Source organism: Nerophis lumbriciformis, linkage group LG20 (genome assembly GCF_033978685.3).
Source record: "Nerophis lumbriciformis linkage group LG20, RoL_Nlum_v2.1, whole genome shotgun sequence".
Taxonomy (NCBI): domain Eukaryota; kingdom Metazoa; phylum Chordata; class Actinopteri; order Syngnathiformes; family Syngnathidae; genus Nerophis; species Nerophis lumbriciformis.
This window is the reverse complement of record NC_084567.2, coordinates 2,817,311-2,833,477: the sequence shown is the minus strand read 5'-3', so window position 1 is coordinate 2,833,477 and position 16,167 is coordinate 2,817,311. Positions and strand designations below refer to the sequence as shown.

The window sequence follows — 16,167 nt, the reverse complement described above, 5'->3', positions numbered from 1 at the left end:
CATAAAAGCTAACTCGAAGGGATGGATGGATGAAGAAAAGATGAGCGAGTGGTTAAGGGAAGTTTACGCGAAGAGGCCGGGTGGCTTTTTTCACGCAGCTCCGTCCATGTTGATATACGACTCCATGCGCGCCCACATCACAGATGGTGTCAAAAAACAAGTGAAGCACACAAATACAACACTCGCCGTCATTCCGGGTGGATTAACCAAAGAACTCCAACCGCTGGATATTGGTGTCAACAGGGCATTCAAATCACGACTGCGAACGGCGTGGGAACAATGGATGACCGAAGGCGAACACACCTTCACTAAGACGGGCAGACAGCGCCGGACGACATACGCCAACATTTGCCAGTGGATCGTAAATGCCTGGGCAGATATTTCGGTCACAACTGTGGTCCGAGCTTTCCGGAAGGCAGGATTCACAGAACTACTGGACAACAACAGCGACACTGACTCCGATGACTTCGAAGAGACGGAGCCGGCCATTTTGGAACCCACGCTTGCGCAACTTTTCAATTCAAACACCGAAGACGAAGAATTCGAAGGATTTACCGGTACGAATGAAGAATAACTTCAGAAAGTGAGCGCTATGTTTATTTTGTGTGTTGTGACATTAACGTTCGAGCAACATTATGTTGCTATTGCTCTACACCATTTTGAATTTTACTATGTTTGTGATTGCACATTTGTACATTTTGGGACAGAGTTGTTAGAACGCTGGTTTTCAATATATTATTAAAGTTTGACTGACCTATCTGACTGTTTTTTTGACATTCACTTTAGCGCAGCGTTTTTTTGACATTCACTTTAGCGCAGCGTAGGCGCGGCTTATAGTCCGGGGCGGCTTATTGGTGGACAAAATTATGAAATATGTAATTCATAGAAGGTGCGGCTAATAATCCGGTGCGCCTTATAGTGCGGAAAATACGGTAACTTCTTACCCACGGGGAAAATGTTAAAATTATGGAATATGACAGAGTCAGATGACTGCCGATTTTGTTGTCAGGAGTCTGAATCCACCCTGCATTTGTTTTGGTATTGTCATATTGTGTCTTCTTTTTGGGTGGAAGTTGAAAAAATGTGTTTGAGGATTGGTTTGTTTATGAAGCTTGATGTGGTTTCTGTTATTTTGGGAGAGTTCATTGACAATCATGATTTAATCAATTTAATTATAGTACTCGGTAAAAGGTTTATTTTTAAGGCCAAAAACAGATATTCACTTAGTATTACTTTCTTTAAAACATTTATTCAGTATTTTTTAACTTTAGAAAGTTACATGGTTGAAAACGATAATGATGCCAAAAAACATAAAAAAAGATGGGAAGTCCTCAAAGGCTTATGTTGAAAGTGTAATTATTTATAGATTATATGTTATCTGTTGTTGTATTCCCTAACTTTTAGTGACCTGAACATAAGCTGGACTGTACATACTTTTTTTTGTTTTTGTTTTTAAAATGTAATTTTGTTTATAGATTATATGCAATCTGTTGTGTTCCAAAATTTTCTGTTTTTTTTTTTTTCCCCTCAGTGTACATGAATGTACATGAGTGTACATGAGTGTACATTATCTGGACTGCACCTGGTTTTAAAAAAACAACAACAATAACCTTTAAACGAAGCTAATTTCATTTACAACCAGGTCTGGTGAAGATAAGGTCCTTTCTTTCCTTTTTTATTTATTTATTTTATTTTTATTTTTTTATAGATAAGATAAATAAATATTTTCTTGGATAAAAAGGAAAGTAAACAATATAAAAATAATTACATAAGGGAGAAAAAAGAAAGAAAAAATAGTAATTAAATGGAAATGTTAGTGGACCAGCAGCACAAACAATCAAGTGTGCTTCAGGGACTGTGTTGTGTCCCTTGCAGAAGTGTTGTCCATGTTGTGGAAACCAGAGTATTGTTGGCAGAAAGAAACAACCCCTTTTGTGTGAGTGGGTGTGTGTGAGTGTGAATAGGGGAGGGAGGTTTTTTTTTCTGGGTTGATGCACTAGTTGAAAGTGTATCGTGTGTTTTTTTCTATGTTGATTTAATAAAATAAAAAATAAAATAAAAATAAAAAAAAACATGATCACACAGACATGACAGAAGGCTCTCGGAAAAGAAGCCGACACACGATTCTGTCTTAGTTTATTTAGGCAATGTGAAACAAACAACAATATTTATGACCAAATGTACTCACTCAAAACTGAACTGAGGGCACAGAAAATAAATACCGTATTTTCCGCACTATAAGGCGCACTTAAAAACCACAAATTTTCTCAAAAGCTAACAGTGCGCCTTATAACCCGGTGCGCTTTATTACGATTAATTTTCATAAAGTTTCGATCTCGCAACTTCGGTAAACAGCCGCCATCTTTTTTCCCGGTAGAACAGGAAGCGCTTCTTCTTCTACGCAAGCAACCGCCAAGGAAAGCACCCGCCCCCATAGAACAGGAAGCGCTTCACCCGCCCCCGGAAGAAGAAGAAAAAACGCGCGGATATCACCGTACGTTTCATTTCCTGTTTACATCTGTAAAGACCACAAAATGGCTCCTACTACGCGACAAGGATCCGGATCATAAAAAGACGCAATCTCTCCATCCGCACACGGATTACTACCGTATTTCACAGCAACTGATATTCCTGTGAACTGCACTGTGGAACGGGAGCACGTACGGTGAATATTCGCACCACAGGGAATGAGGAGTCATCCTTCACTGTGGTTCTAGCTTGCCATGCTAACTTCCACCCATCCAAAAGAGACCTTTCCAGCCGGCGTCATCATAAAAGCTAACTCGAAGGGATGGATGGATGAAGAAAAGATGAGCGAGTGGTTAAGGGAAGTTTACGCGAAGAGGCCGGGTGGCTTTTTTCACACAGCTCCGAAGGCGAACACACCTTCACTAAGACGGGCAGATAGCGCCGGTCGACATACGCCAACATCTGCCAGTGGATCGTAAATGCCTGGGCAGATAGTTTCGGTCACAACTGTGGTCCGAGCTTTCCGGAAGGCAGGATTCACAGAACTGCTGCACAACAACAGCGACACTGAATCCGATGACTTCGACGAGGCGGAGCCGGCCATTTTTGGATCCCACGCTTGCGCAACTTTTCAATTCGGACACCGAAGACGAAGAATTCGAAGGATTTACGAATGAAGAATAACTTCAGAAGGTGAGCGCTATGTTTATTTTGTGTGTTGTGACATTAACGTTCGAGCAACATTATGTTGCTATTTATTGCTCTACACCATTTTGAATTTTACTATGTTTGTGATTGCACATTTGCGTACATTTTGGGACAGAGTTGTTAGAACGCTGGTTTTCAATATATTATTAAAGTTTGACTGAACTATCTGACTGTTTTTTTGACATTCACTTTAGCGCAGCGTTTTTTTGACATTCACTTTAGCGCAGCGTAGGCGCGGCTTTTAGTCCGGGGCGGCTTATTGGTGGACAAAATTATGAAATATGTAATTCATAGAAGGTGCGGCTAATAATCCGGTGCGCCTTATAGTGCGGAAAATACGGTAGTCCAAAAATCCAACATGAACAATCCACCCTAAATTCTGATGTATTCCTTCACTGGCCAGCAGCTGCCACTAAAAGTCCACTCAAAGTCGCTTTTATTTCAATTATTTGTATTTCCTATTGCATTTTTTAAATGCCAGATTGTTTGAACAAGATATTATTTCCTGGTTAAAACCCCCAAAAGGTTTCTCCCTCTCAAGTGTGAGTGAGCATGTGTACTTTCAGACAGTACTTGCGACCAAAGCTTTTATCACAAACCAAACAGCTGAACGCTTTTTGTCCGGTGTGAGACTGCATGTGTGCATTTAAACTGACGAGCTGAACAAACTTCGCGGCGCAAACCGAACAACTGAATGGTTTTTCTCCGGTGTGAATGCGCGTGTGCACGTTCAGACTGGTCCGCTGGGCAAATTTCGCCAGGCAAACCGTACAACTAAAAGGTTTTTCTCCGGTGTGGTTGCGCATGTGCACGTTCAAACTGGATCGCTGAGTGAAGTTTTTAGCGCAAACGGAGCAACGGAAGGGTTTTTCCTTGGTGTGCGTTTTCATGTGTGACTTCAGAGAGTCTCCGTTACAAAAGGTTTTAGCACAAAGCGAGCAACTGGGCCTCTCCCTGGTGTGAGTTCTCATGTGCGTGTCCAACTGGGCCACCGAGGGAAAGCTTTTATCACAGACTGAGCATTTAAAAGACGCTTCGCCTTTGTGAATCGCCGCATGTGACACCAGATCGGCACCGCGGGGGAATATTTCCCCGCAAACAGAGCAACTGAAAGGTATTTCTTTGTGATGTTTCAAGTGTCGAGTCAACTGGATCTTAAAGAAAAAATCTTCCCGGCAAACTGAGCAACTGTAAATTTTTTCCGCGTGGACGTTTCTCATGTGTGATTTCATTTTAATCTTCTGAGTGAAGCCTTTACTGCACACCGGACACTTAAATGGTTTTTCTGCCGTGTGGGTTCTCATGTGTTGAGTCAAATCACACTCGTAAGAAAAGTGTTTACCACAAAGTGAGCAGGTCAAACATTTTTTACCTCTCCTCTTTTTGCAGCATTTAGAATGTTTGTCGTCAGTTTGAGTCCTGGCGTCACCTTCACGGCGTGTGTCGCTGCTCAAAGGTTCTTGGGCGCCGTTTCCGTCACGGTTGCATCCATCAGTTTTTGTTGTCACGGGTGGTTTCTCTTCGCGGTCCTCAGTCTTCACAGAGATAACTCTCAGTTGCAACTTGGTGAGATCAGCCTCTTCAGGTCCACACTCTCCCTCCCGAGAGATCGAGAGTTCCTCCTCTTCCTCTTTAATGTGGGGGGGCTGTGGCTCCTCCTGCTTCAAAGTGGAAGTCCCCCTCTGAGACTGATGGGGATGTTCTTCTTCACAATGCTGGACGTCTGTAGGACACAAACACACTTTATCTCACATAGGGATGTCCCGATCCGATATTTGGATCGGATCGGCTGCCGATATTTGCCAAAAATTGCGTATCGGCAAGGCATGGGAAAATGCTGATCCAGATCCAGTTTAAGAAAAAACTCAGGTCCGTGTTTTCCTACGCACCGATTTAAATAATACATTCCACTTTTCTGCTGCTCCGTAATTTCCGTTCCGCATTTTCTAGCACACCTTCAACACATCCACAATTCTCACGCAGTTGCTTTTAGCTGCTGGCATTACACGACAGGCTCTTCTCACTCTTTTCTGTGTCTTCCTCTCACAGACAGCAAGTGCACCTTCTTACACACGTCACATACTGTCACGTCATACGTCACATACTGTCACGTCATACGTCACATACGTATACGTTAGAGATGCGCGGATAGGCAAATATTTCATCCGCAACCGCATCAGAAAGTCGTCAACCATCCGCCATCCACCCGATGTAACGTTTGATCAGAACTGCATCCGCCCGCCATCCGCCCGCACCCGCCCGTTATATCTAATATAGACGATGCAAGGCATTAGTGAGGCACCTGCCAACTACTCCGGTTTTCCCGTAATTCGTACGGTTTTCATCAACCTATTCCGGGTTACGGGTGCAGTGATAAAAAATACGGTTTTTCATTAATTAAAAAAAAAAAAGGGTGAAAACTACGCGAATTGCACCTTGTGCAGACAAGATTTTTCGATCGGACACAGGGGAATTAGCGATGTAAAAGACCACTTTGGGACAAAAAAACACAAGTCTAATGCCGTTGCTAGCGATACAAGTGGAAAACTTTCAACGTTTTTCGTCGCCCAAACAGATTCTTTGGATGTAATAAATGCCGAAGTTTTATTTACGGAGGCAATAATTGAGCATGGACTTCCAATCGCACTGGCTGATCACATGGGACAGTTACATGTTTGTAATGCAACCTTTAAAAATCATTACGCGGTGATCGCGGTCCCAAAAATAAACTTTTCTTGCATGATAATGTCCAGAAAAATTTGCTTTATATTACTATAGAGTCCTTTTAACGAATGAGTTTGATGGTTTATCACAAACCTTAAATGAAAGAAGTCCTTTGTTCTCCTGCACCATGCATATGCGCTTTGGCCTTGCTTCCTGTTTGTGCGCAATCCTGTCGGCTGTATTTCACAGCACGACATACTGTTAAAAGTGTTTATACTATTTATGCTTTCAAGTCCAAGTTGAAGAAATCTTGTTAAATGTTGACAGCATAACTACCAAAATACAGAAGTATGTCCTTAATATTTTTGCAGTGCTATTTCTGTTGAAAAGTTCAAATGATTACATTAGAGATGTGATGTGCCACTTTTCAAGTGTCTGATGGCTTCAATTCATTTTCATTCATTTTTCATATTTTGAATTCTTTTGAAAGGCTTACAAAAAAACTACATTTGAATTGTAATTCCATGCTATTGACAGGACTATTAATTTTAATGAAGTTAGCTTACCATGTTTACAGTATGATAATTGTGATAGAAATGTGAATTTTAGGCACAGAATATTTTTTACAATTGAACAAGGCAGTAGATTATACAAGCTTGGACAGAAAGTTAATAATGACACCAATTTTTTTTTTTATGGAATTGTTTAGTACTGTTTTACCATTTGTTTACTGTAAAAAGTGTTTATACTTTCAATGAACAAATTGAAGTCTTGTGAAAGGTTGACAGGATAACTGGCATTAACTGTCAAAATAATTTCAAACTATTGAAGTTAGCTTACAGAATAAACATGTCAATCAACCCATATGATTTTTGCTGTAATATTTTTGTTTTGAAAAGTCACTGTGACTGATAGAAAAGTGATGGTTTTAGCAACATTTTAACCTGTCTGAATGCTAATAATCATTTTGCGTCGGGGGGCGAAGCCCTGAACCCTCCACCAGGACTTTGTCCTGGACCTACCGGGGCCTGCGGCCCTTGGACCCTGGCTACTAGGTTTTTCTGATTTCAAAAGTTGGCAGGTATGGTGAGGTTATAAAGCTTTTGCCTGTTAAAGAAAGGAGACTGATCCATTGCAGCACAGACTTTCGCGTGCCACGCTGTCACGACACAGACGCACACCAGTGCGCAATCATATGGGAGCCGCGCTGAGCGCACCTCCAAGCGCGTCTCGCTGCCGGCGACGGCTAGGTATGGGCCCGACGCTCCAGCGCCATCCATTTTCAGGGCTAGTTGATTCGGCAGGTGGGTTGTTACACACTCCTTAGCGGGTTCCAACTTCCATGGCCACCGTCCTGCTCTCTATATCAACCAGGGTGAGCCCCACCCCTTTCGTGAGCGCACTGCGCGCGGAGTGACCCTTGTTACGCGCCCCCGGCAACAGGGGTGGCGGGCAGGTAAGCTGCGCGGGCGGAGCGCGCGGAGTGACCCATGTTACGAGCCCCCGGCAACGGGGGTGGCGGGCAGGTAAGCTGCTTACCTGCTGCGCGTGACGCCGGCCGCGGCGAAGGCGGACGAGGCGGGGTGTCGGTGCGGTGGGCGCGGTGGTGACCCTGGACGTGCGTCGGGCCCTTCTCGCGGATCGCCTCAGCTACGGCTCCCGGTGGGGCCCTCTCGGGGGAAGGGGCCTCGGTCCCGGACCCCGGCGAGGCGTCCCTTCTCCGCTCCGTAAAAGTGTCCATCTCTTTTCTTTTTTTTTCTTCTGTTGTGGCATATGCAGCAGGTGCCTGCTCGTTTTTCGTATGTGGGTAACAACATTTAACTATGTATATATATTTACCAATTGGTTTAACTGCCACCCGCAAAAAAAAAAAAAAAAAAAAAAAATCTAATTAATCCGCCCGACCCGACCCGCGTGCGGATAAAATCTTATTTTTTTAAATTTCATCCGCCCGATCCGCGGATAATCCGCGGACTCCGCGGTTGTGCCCGCAAACCGCGCATCTCTAGTATACGTCCTCCCCGAGCAGAGAGGTAGCAGCATGGCTAACGTTAGCTGTGATGCTAGCGCAGCCGTGTGACCAACGTTCTCTCTAAGGTGCGCGCTTGTGCAATTGCGCACTGTTTAAGCGTCCTCTGCGCATAGCAAATCTATGCCACGCACAAAATCAAATAAAAAAATAAGCGCATAACAATTTTCGACACACGGACACGACAGAGACAACAGTTTTCGTCATCATTGTTCAAATATTGTGACGTCTGTCGAGACGCTTATCTCCATTCGGTGCCACACGCCCACACCATCAAAATGCCGAAGCAAACATTTCCACATCAACACCGTATGAAAAAATTAGTGATTTTTTTTAGTTGTGATTTCCTTCTCTGCATGAAAGTTTAAAAGTAGCATATATTAATGCAGTATGAAGAAGAATGTTTTAATGTAGACATGCAAGCCTTGAAAGAAAATGTTGAAAATCAAGACTACATTTCCTGCAAATGGGTGCATTTCTACCCTATATTTTAACTTTAGATTTATTCTCATATCAAACTCTTTTGGCTGTCTTTTTGACACTTACATCCGGCGCCCCCCTCCACACCCTGGATTATAAATAATGTAAATAATTCAATGTGATTATCTTGTGTGATGACTGTATTATGATGATAGTATATATCTGATAGTATATATCTGTATCATGAATCAATTTAAGTGGACCCCGACTTAAACAAGTGTAAAAACTTATTGGGGTGTTACCATTTAGTGGTCAATTGTACGGAATATGTACTTCACTGTGCAACCTACTAATAAAAGTCTCAATCAATCAATCAAAACACATAGAATCATCATACTGCTGTGATTATATGCATCAAGTGTTCATTCAAGGCTAAGGCAAAATATGGAGATATATATCGTGTATCGCAATATGGCCTTAAAATATCGCAATATTAAAAAAAGGCCATATCGCCCAGCCCTAGTTCAATGATGCCATTTCTGTTTGTCATGTATAATTTTGTCTATTTTGTGTTTATCCTTGAATAAACAGGTCAGTTTCTTGTTACCAACCATTGTGTATTATTCAAACTCCCCTAATTCAGCTGGCTAGTTGTTATCAAGAGTACTAAAACCCTTTTCAACATGATTCTGACAACTAAGTAGGCTAAATAACTTTAAACTTTAATACATGTATCGGTCAGTATCGGTCAGTATCGGTATCGGTCAGTATCGGTATCGGATCGGAAATGCAAAAACAATATCGGTATCGGATCGGAAGTGCAAAAACCTGGATCGGGACATCCCTAATCTCACACACGTCAAATATCCAATTAGCCATGAATACTTTATATCTGGACAGACAGCATTCCAGTTCAATGAAGATGCAAAAACAAAAATGCGGTCACGGCAAAGCACTTACCGATACTACTATGATTACATCGATATTTTTTAACATGACAAAATCTACTTTTGTTTTTTTAAAATGTACATGATGTTTATAAACTCTGAAACTATGTCCCTGGACACATGAGGACTTTGAATATGACCAATGTATGATCCTCTAACTCAGGCCCGGCCCTAACCAATCTGGCGCCCTAGGCAAGATTTTAGGTGGCGCCCCCCCCACATCGGCAGTGAAGTGTATATACTCACAAGAAACCGAATAGCTTTGTCTTTGACCTTTTTTTTACTTAAAGAAAGCAAATTAACAATCAGAATAGTTAACAAGATAAAAAAAATATGAATAAATAAATGAATGCAAAAAATAAAAAATGAATATATGAAATACAATATTTTTTACATACATATTGCTTAATTAACATTAATGATGTGCACTTTAACAACTAGGCTTACAACAATACCTAATATATAAAGGGGTGGAAAAGTGACTATTACCTGCAGGGCAAACATTAGCTAACCAGAAGGCAATAACACCTGCTTAAAAGATCTAATACAAATGTCCCTGAGGAATGTAAGGTGGGAGTACTGTAATTACCTAACGTTACATTATTATTTTCCATAACAATTTAGCCCCCTCCACAATATTAACCCGACGTTAAAACCGAACTAGCTACTTATTGATTAGCAATTGCCGAATCATGTAACATTAGCTTAATGCTAAAAAGCCAGGTTACTATCACATTCTGTAACAGACAAATAATTTCATGTAGGCTAACGTTACCTACCTGCTACCTCTGTCTTTTTCTCGTTTCTCCTCCTCTTCTTTTCTCTTTTTTCTTCCCTGGGCACCTGACAGTTTTGGCCGTTTTGACATCTTGTGTTGATTTTTTGATGTGGTGACGTCCAAAAAGAATCATGATACGGGAAGGGAGGGGGCGCACCGTGCGGGGGGAGGAGGGGCGTAATATTGTAACTAATAATATTTTTATTATATAGGCTTTACTTTGCATTTTAATTAACGTGGGATTATTTTTTGTATTTAGAAATAATAGTACCAACTTTTTTTTTTTTCTCCAACATTTGTGGCACTGGCATGGCGCCCCCTGATGGACGGCGCCCTTAGCATTTGCCTATACGGCCTATGCCACGGACCGGCCCTGCTGTAACTACTTAGTACGGGATCGATACCCAAATGTGTGGTATCATCCAAAACTAATGTCAAGTATCAAAGAAGAGAAGAATAAGTGATTATTACATTTGAACAGAAGTGTAGATAGAACATGTTGAAACAGAAAATAAGCAGATATTAACAGTAAATGTAAAGTTGAAAGTTAAAGTTAAAGTACCAATGATTGTCACACACACACTAGGTGTGGCGAGATTATTCTCTGCATTTGACCCATCACCCTTGATCACCCCCTGGGAAGGAAGGGATAGTACCGTATTTTCCGCACTATAAGGCGCACCTAAAAACCACACATTTTCTCAAAAGCTGACAGTGCGCCTTATAACCCGGTGCGCTTTATATATGGATTAATATTAAGATTCATTTTCATAAAGTTTCGGTCTCGCAACTTCGGTAAACAGCCGCCATCTTTTTTCCCGGTAGAACAGGAAGCGCTTCTTCTTCTACGCAAGCAACCGCCAAGGTAAGCACCCGCCCCCATAGAACAGGAAGCGCTTCTTCTTCTACTGTAAGCAACCACCCGCCCGCGTAGAAGAAGAAAAAACGCGCGGATATCACCGTACGTTTCATTTCCTTTGTGTGTTTACATCTGTAAAGACCACAAAATGGCTCCTACTAAGCGACAGGTTTCCGGTTCATGAAAAGACGCAATCTCTCCATCCGCACACGGATTACTATTTCACAGCAACTGATATTCCTGTGAACCGCACTGTGGATACAACGGGAGCACGTACGGTGAATATTCGCACCACAGGGAATGAGAAGTCATCCTTCACTGTGGTTCTAGCTTGCCATGCTAATGGCCAGAAACTTCCACCCATGGTGATATTCAAAAGGAAGACCTTGCCAAAAGAGACCTTTCCAGCCGGCGTCATCATAAAAGCTAACTCGAAGGGATGGATGAAGAAAAGATGAGCGAGTGGTTAAGGTAAGTTTAAGTTTACGCGAAGAGGCCGGGTGGCTTTTTTCAGCAGCTCCGTCCATGTTGATATACGACTCCATGCGCGCCCACATCACGCTGGTTTTAATATATTATTAAAGTTTGACTGACCTATTTGACTGTTTTTTTGACATTCCTTTAGCGCAGTTAGATGCGGCTTACAACGGGGCGGCTTATAGGTGGACAAAGTTTTGAAATATGCCGTTCATTGAAGGCGCGGCTTATAACCCAGGGCGCCTTATGGTGCGGAAAATACGGTAGTTCTTTTAGAGTTGGGACACGATGGACAGATTCCGGCCAGAGAATCCTTTAATCATCTTTATTGCTGAAAGGTAGATGTGAATGTGTGTGTTTGTGTGTGTGTGTGTGTGTGTGTGTGTGGTCTAAACCAGGGGTCGGCAACCTTTACCAGTCAAAGAGCCATTTTGACCAGTTTCACAAATTAAAGAAAAAATGGGAGCCACAATAATCTTTTGAAATTTTAAATGAAATAACACTGCATACAAAGTTTTTTTTTGTGCTTTGTGCTATGTATAAACCAAGGGTCTCAGACACGCGGCCCACACCTTAATATGAAAATTGAATGTTAGTGCGGTCCGCGGGTTTTATATAAATGGCGCTTGACAACGTCATACATGTCAACCCTCCCGGTTCTACAGACAGACCACGAATTTCAGGGCAACTATTCTCTCGAACGTGCTGTGAAGGTACGGCAGTAAGCGCCCACTACATCTATCATGCCGTTCCAGCCACACGTTGTATGAGGCTTCTGCTTGCTCACAAAAGCGACAGCAAGGCATACTTGGTCAACAACCACACAGGTTACACTGACGGTGGCCGTATAAAAAACTTTAACCCTCTTGCTAATAATGCGCCACACTTTGAACCAAAACCAAACAAGAATGACAAACACATTTCGGGAGAACATCTGCACCTTAACACAACAGAACAAATACCCAGAATCCCATGCAGCCCTAACTCTTCCGGGCTACATTATGCACCCCCGCTACCAAACCCCGCCCACCTCAACCGACGCACGGAGGGTGGGGCCTCACCTGCCATCATGGAAAGAAAAAAAATGTAAAAAGAAAACAAATTAATTAAATTGTTATATGTATCCAGTGATTATACTATAAAGTTATTTTCCATTTAACTTCACCAGTTTTAGATTATTTGTATTCAAAATCGCTGAATTTTTACATTTGCCGTTCAAATACTGAGAAGAGACGGTGCGGTGAACAGCAGCCAGTTGAGGCGCGTCACTCAGTGCCTCAACATGGATTGCGGACTAGACTAACTGCTGGCCTGCTGTGCAGTGAGACCGTATTGCTATATGAACTATTATACATTTCCATAGTTTAGTTAGCTGAGGTATATAATGTACAGTGTATTTTGTCAACAACTGTATGTGTGTAACGTATTTCTTGTGCTGAGCGATCATAAAACTGCTGCGAAGACGCACTGTGTGAGGCTCGCGTAATCCCGCCTCCTTGTGCCGGTTATTGCACCTCCGCCGCAGACTGCACCCCCCGACGGGAGCGCCACACCAACCAAAGCCCACACCCAAACCCTCCACGTGCAAGACCGAATCCACCCAAAAAAAGTCACTTAACAAGAAGCCCAAAAGTGCAAAAACAACAATGCTCGCGCCGGAGGAGCCGTGAACGACTGCAGGGACACAACATTAGGTACACCTGCAGACTGCAGCACGGATTTCATATTTCATTCATTCACAACTCCTCCAACACGAACACCACTGTTCCCGCACTTATAAGTAAAGGTAGGACCATAATAACGTTTTTTTATTAAATGTGCTTTTTTGTGTGCTACAGTTTGTATGTGTAAAGTTAAAGTTAAGTTAAAGTACCAATGATTGTCACACACACACTAGGTGTGGTGAAATTTGTCCTCTGCATTTGACCCATACCCTTGCTCACCCCCTGGGATGTGAGGGGAGCAGTGGGCAGCAGTGGCGCCGCGCCCGGGAATAATTGTTGGTGATTTAACCCCCAATTCCAAGCCTTGATGCTGAGTGCCAAGCAGGGAAGAATGCTGGTATGAGCTTTTAAACATAACCCGTTAACTGCTGCCAATCAAATGGTGAATAAGATACTCTTTAGGGTTCATATGTTTGTAAATCTGACTGTGATGAAGTCAGTGCCTCACCAGTCATGAACCTCACCGCACGTCACTGGTGTTTAATGTAGCCCGGAAGAGTCAGGGCTGCATGGGATTCTGGGTATTTGTTCTGTTGTGTTTATGTTGTGTTAAGGTGCAGATGTTCTCCCGAAATGTGTTTGTCATTCTTGTTTGGCTTTGGTTCAAAGTGTGTCGCATTATTAGTAAGTGGTTGTTTTATATAGCCACCGTCAGTGTAACCTGTGTGGCTGTTGACCAAGTATGCCTTGCTGTCACACTGAACTGGCACGCTGTTCGTACAGATTGTAGAGGGGGCTGAATGCTGTACAATCATGGCACGCCCTTATTATTATTGTAAGGGGGAAAATCTGAGAAAATTAATCTCGGGAGATTTCTGTGAGAGACACCGAAATTCGGAAATCTCCCGGGAAAGTCGGTAAGTATGCAGCTGAGCCGCATCAGAGTGATCAAAGAGCCGCATGCGGCTCCGGAGCCGCGGGTTGCCGACCCCTGGTCTAAACAAATAGAGAAAATGGGAAAAATTGGGGGCGTGGTTAAGAGGGGAGGAGTATATTTACAGCTAGAATTCACCAAGTCAAGTATTTCACATACATATATATGTATATATATATATATATATATATATATATATATAAGAAATACTTGACAAAATACTAAGTCAAGTATTTCAGATATATATATATACACATATATATATATATATATATATTTTTTTTAGACCAGTTGATCTGCCGTTTCTTTTCTTTTCTCCTCTGCTCCCCCCTATCCCTTGTGGAAGGGGAGACACACAGATCCGGTGGCCATGGATGGGGTGCTGGCTGTCCGGGGTCGGGACCAGGGGTGGACCGCTCGCCTGTATATCGGTTGGGAACATCTCTGCGCTGCTGACCCGTCTCCGCTCGGGATGGTTTCCTGCTGACCCCACTGTGGACTGGACTCTTACTGTTATGCTGGATCCACTATGGACTGGACTCTCACAATATTATGTCAGACCCACTCGACATCCATTGCATTCGGTCTCCCTAGAGGGGGGGGGTTACCCACATATGCGGTCCTCTCCAAGGTTTCTCATAGTCATTCACATCGACGTCCCACTGGGGTGAGTTTTTCCTTGCCCTTATGTGGGCTCTGTACCGAGGATGTCGTTGTGGCTTGTGCAGCCCTTTGAGACACTTGTGATTTAGGGCTATATAAATAAACATTGATTGATTGATTGATATATATATATATAAAAGAAATACTTGAATTTCAGTGTTCATTTATTTACACATATACACACACATAACACTCATCTACTCATTGTTGAGTTAAGGGTTGAATTGCTCATCCTTGTTCTATTCTCTGTCACTATTTTTCTAAGCATGCTGAACACCCTCTCTGATGATGCATTGCTGTGTGGCACGCACAAAAGTGCTTTCATCAAATGCACTAGATGGCAGTATTGTCCTGTTTAAGAGTGTCACAACATTGCTGTTTACGGCAGACGAACTGCTTTACGGTAGACAAAAAACGTGACTGCTGTTGTTGTGTGTTGTTGCCGCGATGGGAGGACGTTAATGAAACTACGTTAATGACGTGCTTTAAAGGGGAAATGACGTCACAGGTTGACCTATCAATTTAAAGGCACAGGAACATTACAGAACTGGTTAACGGCACATAATAGGCCTTCGTACAGTAAATGAACAAGTAGATTAATAATCCATTTTCTACCCTCATGATGTAGACACATCAATAGTTAGATAAATGACACAAGTGGATTAATAATCAATTTGTACTGTTTGTTGTGTCCTCGGGCAAGACACTTGACCCACCTGCTCCCAGTGCCACCCACACTGCTTTAAATAGAACTTAGATATTGGCTTTCACGATGTAAAAGCGCTTTAAGTCATTAGAGAAAAGCGCTATATAAATATAATTCACTTCACTTCTACCTCTAACCAGAGGTGGGTAGTAACGTGCTACATTTACTCCGTTACATCTACTTGAGTAACTTTTGGGATAAATTGTACTTCTAAGAGTAGTTTTAATGCAACATACTTTTACTTTTACTTAAGTATATTTATAGAGAAGGAACGCTACTTTTACTCCGCTACTTTTATCTACATTCAGCTCGCTACTCGCTACTAATTTTTATCCATCTGTTAATGCACGCTTTGTTTGTTTTGGTCTGTCAGACAGACCTTCAAAGTGCCTGCCTTACTGGTGACGTTTCACTCCGTTCCACCAATCAGATGCAGTCACTGGTGACGTTGGACCAATCAAACAGAGCCAGGTGGTCACATGACCTGACTTAAACAAGTTGAAAAACTTATTGGGGTGTTACCATTTAGTGGTCAATTGTACGGAATATGTACCGTATTTTCCGCACTATTAGCCGCACCTAAAAACCACAAATTTACTCAAAAGCTGACAGTGCGGCTTATAACCCGGTGCGCTTTATATATGGATTAATATTAAGATTCATTTTCATAAAGTTTAGGTCTCGCAACTACGGTAAACAGCCGCCATCCTTTTTCCCCGTAGAAGAGGAAGCGCTTCTTCTTCTACGCAAGCAACCGCCAAGGTAAGCACCCGCCCCCATAGAACAGGAAGCGCTTCTTCTTCTACTGTAAGCAACCACCCGCCCCCGTAGAAGAAGAAGAAGCGCGCG

At 42.5% G+C, this 16,167-nt stretch overlaps 1 protein-coding gene across 1 annotated transcript in view; it reads right to left on the bottom strand.

Annotated features, from left to right (window-relative positions):
• The window catches only part of LOC133619182 (uncharacterized), a 178,677-nt gene that overhangs the window by 160,240 nt on the left and 2,270 nt on the right, over nucleotides 1-16,167 (bottom strand). The window contains exon 2 of the mRNA XM_061980106.2: nucleotides 3,717-4,900. Coding sequence (XP_061836090.2) covers nucleotides 3,717-4,900 — 1,184 coding nt within the window. The remainder of the gene's footprint in view (nucleotides 1-3,716; nucleotides 4,901-16,167) is intronic.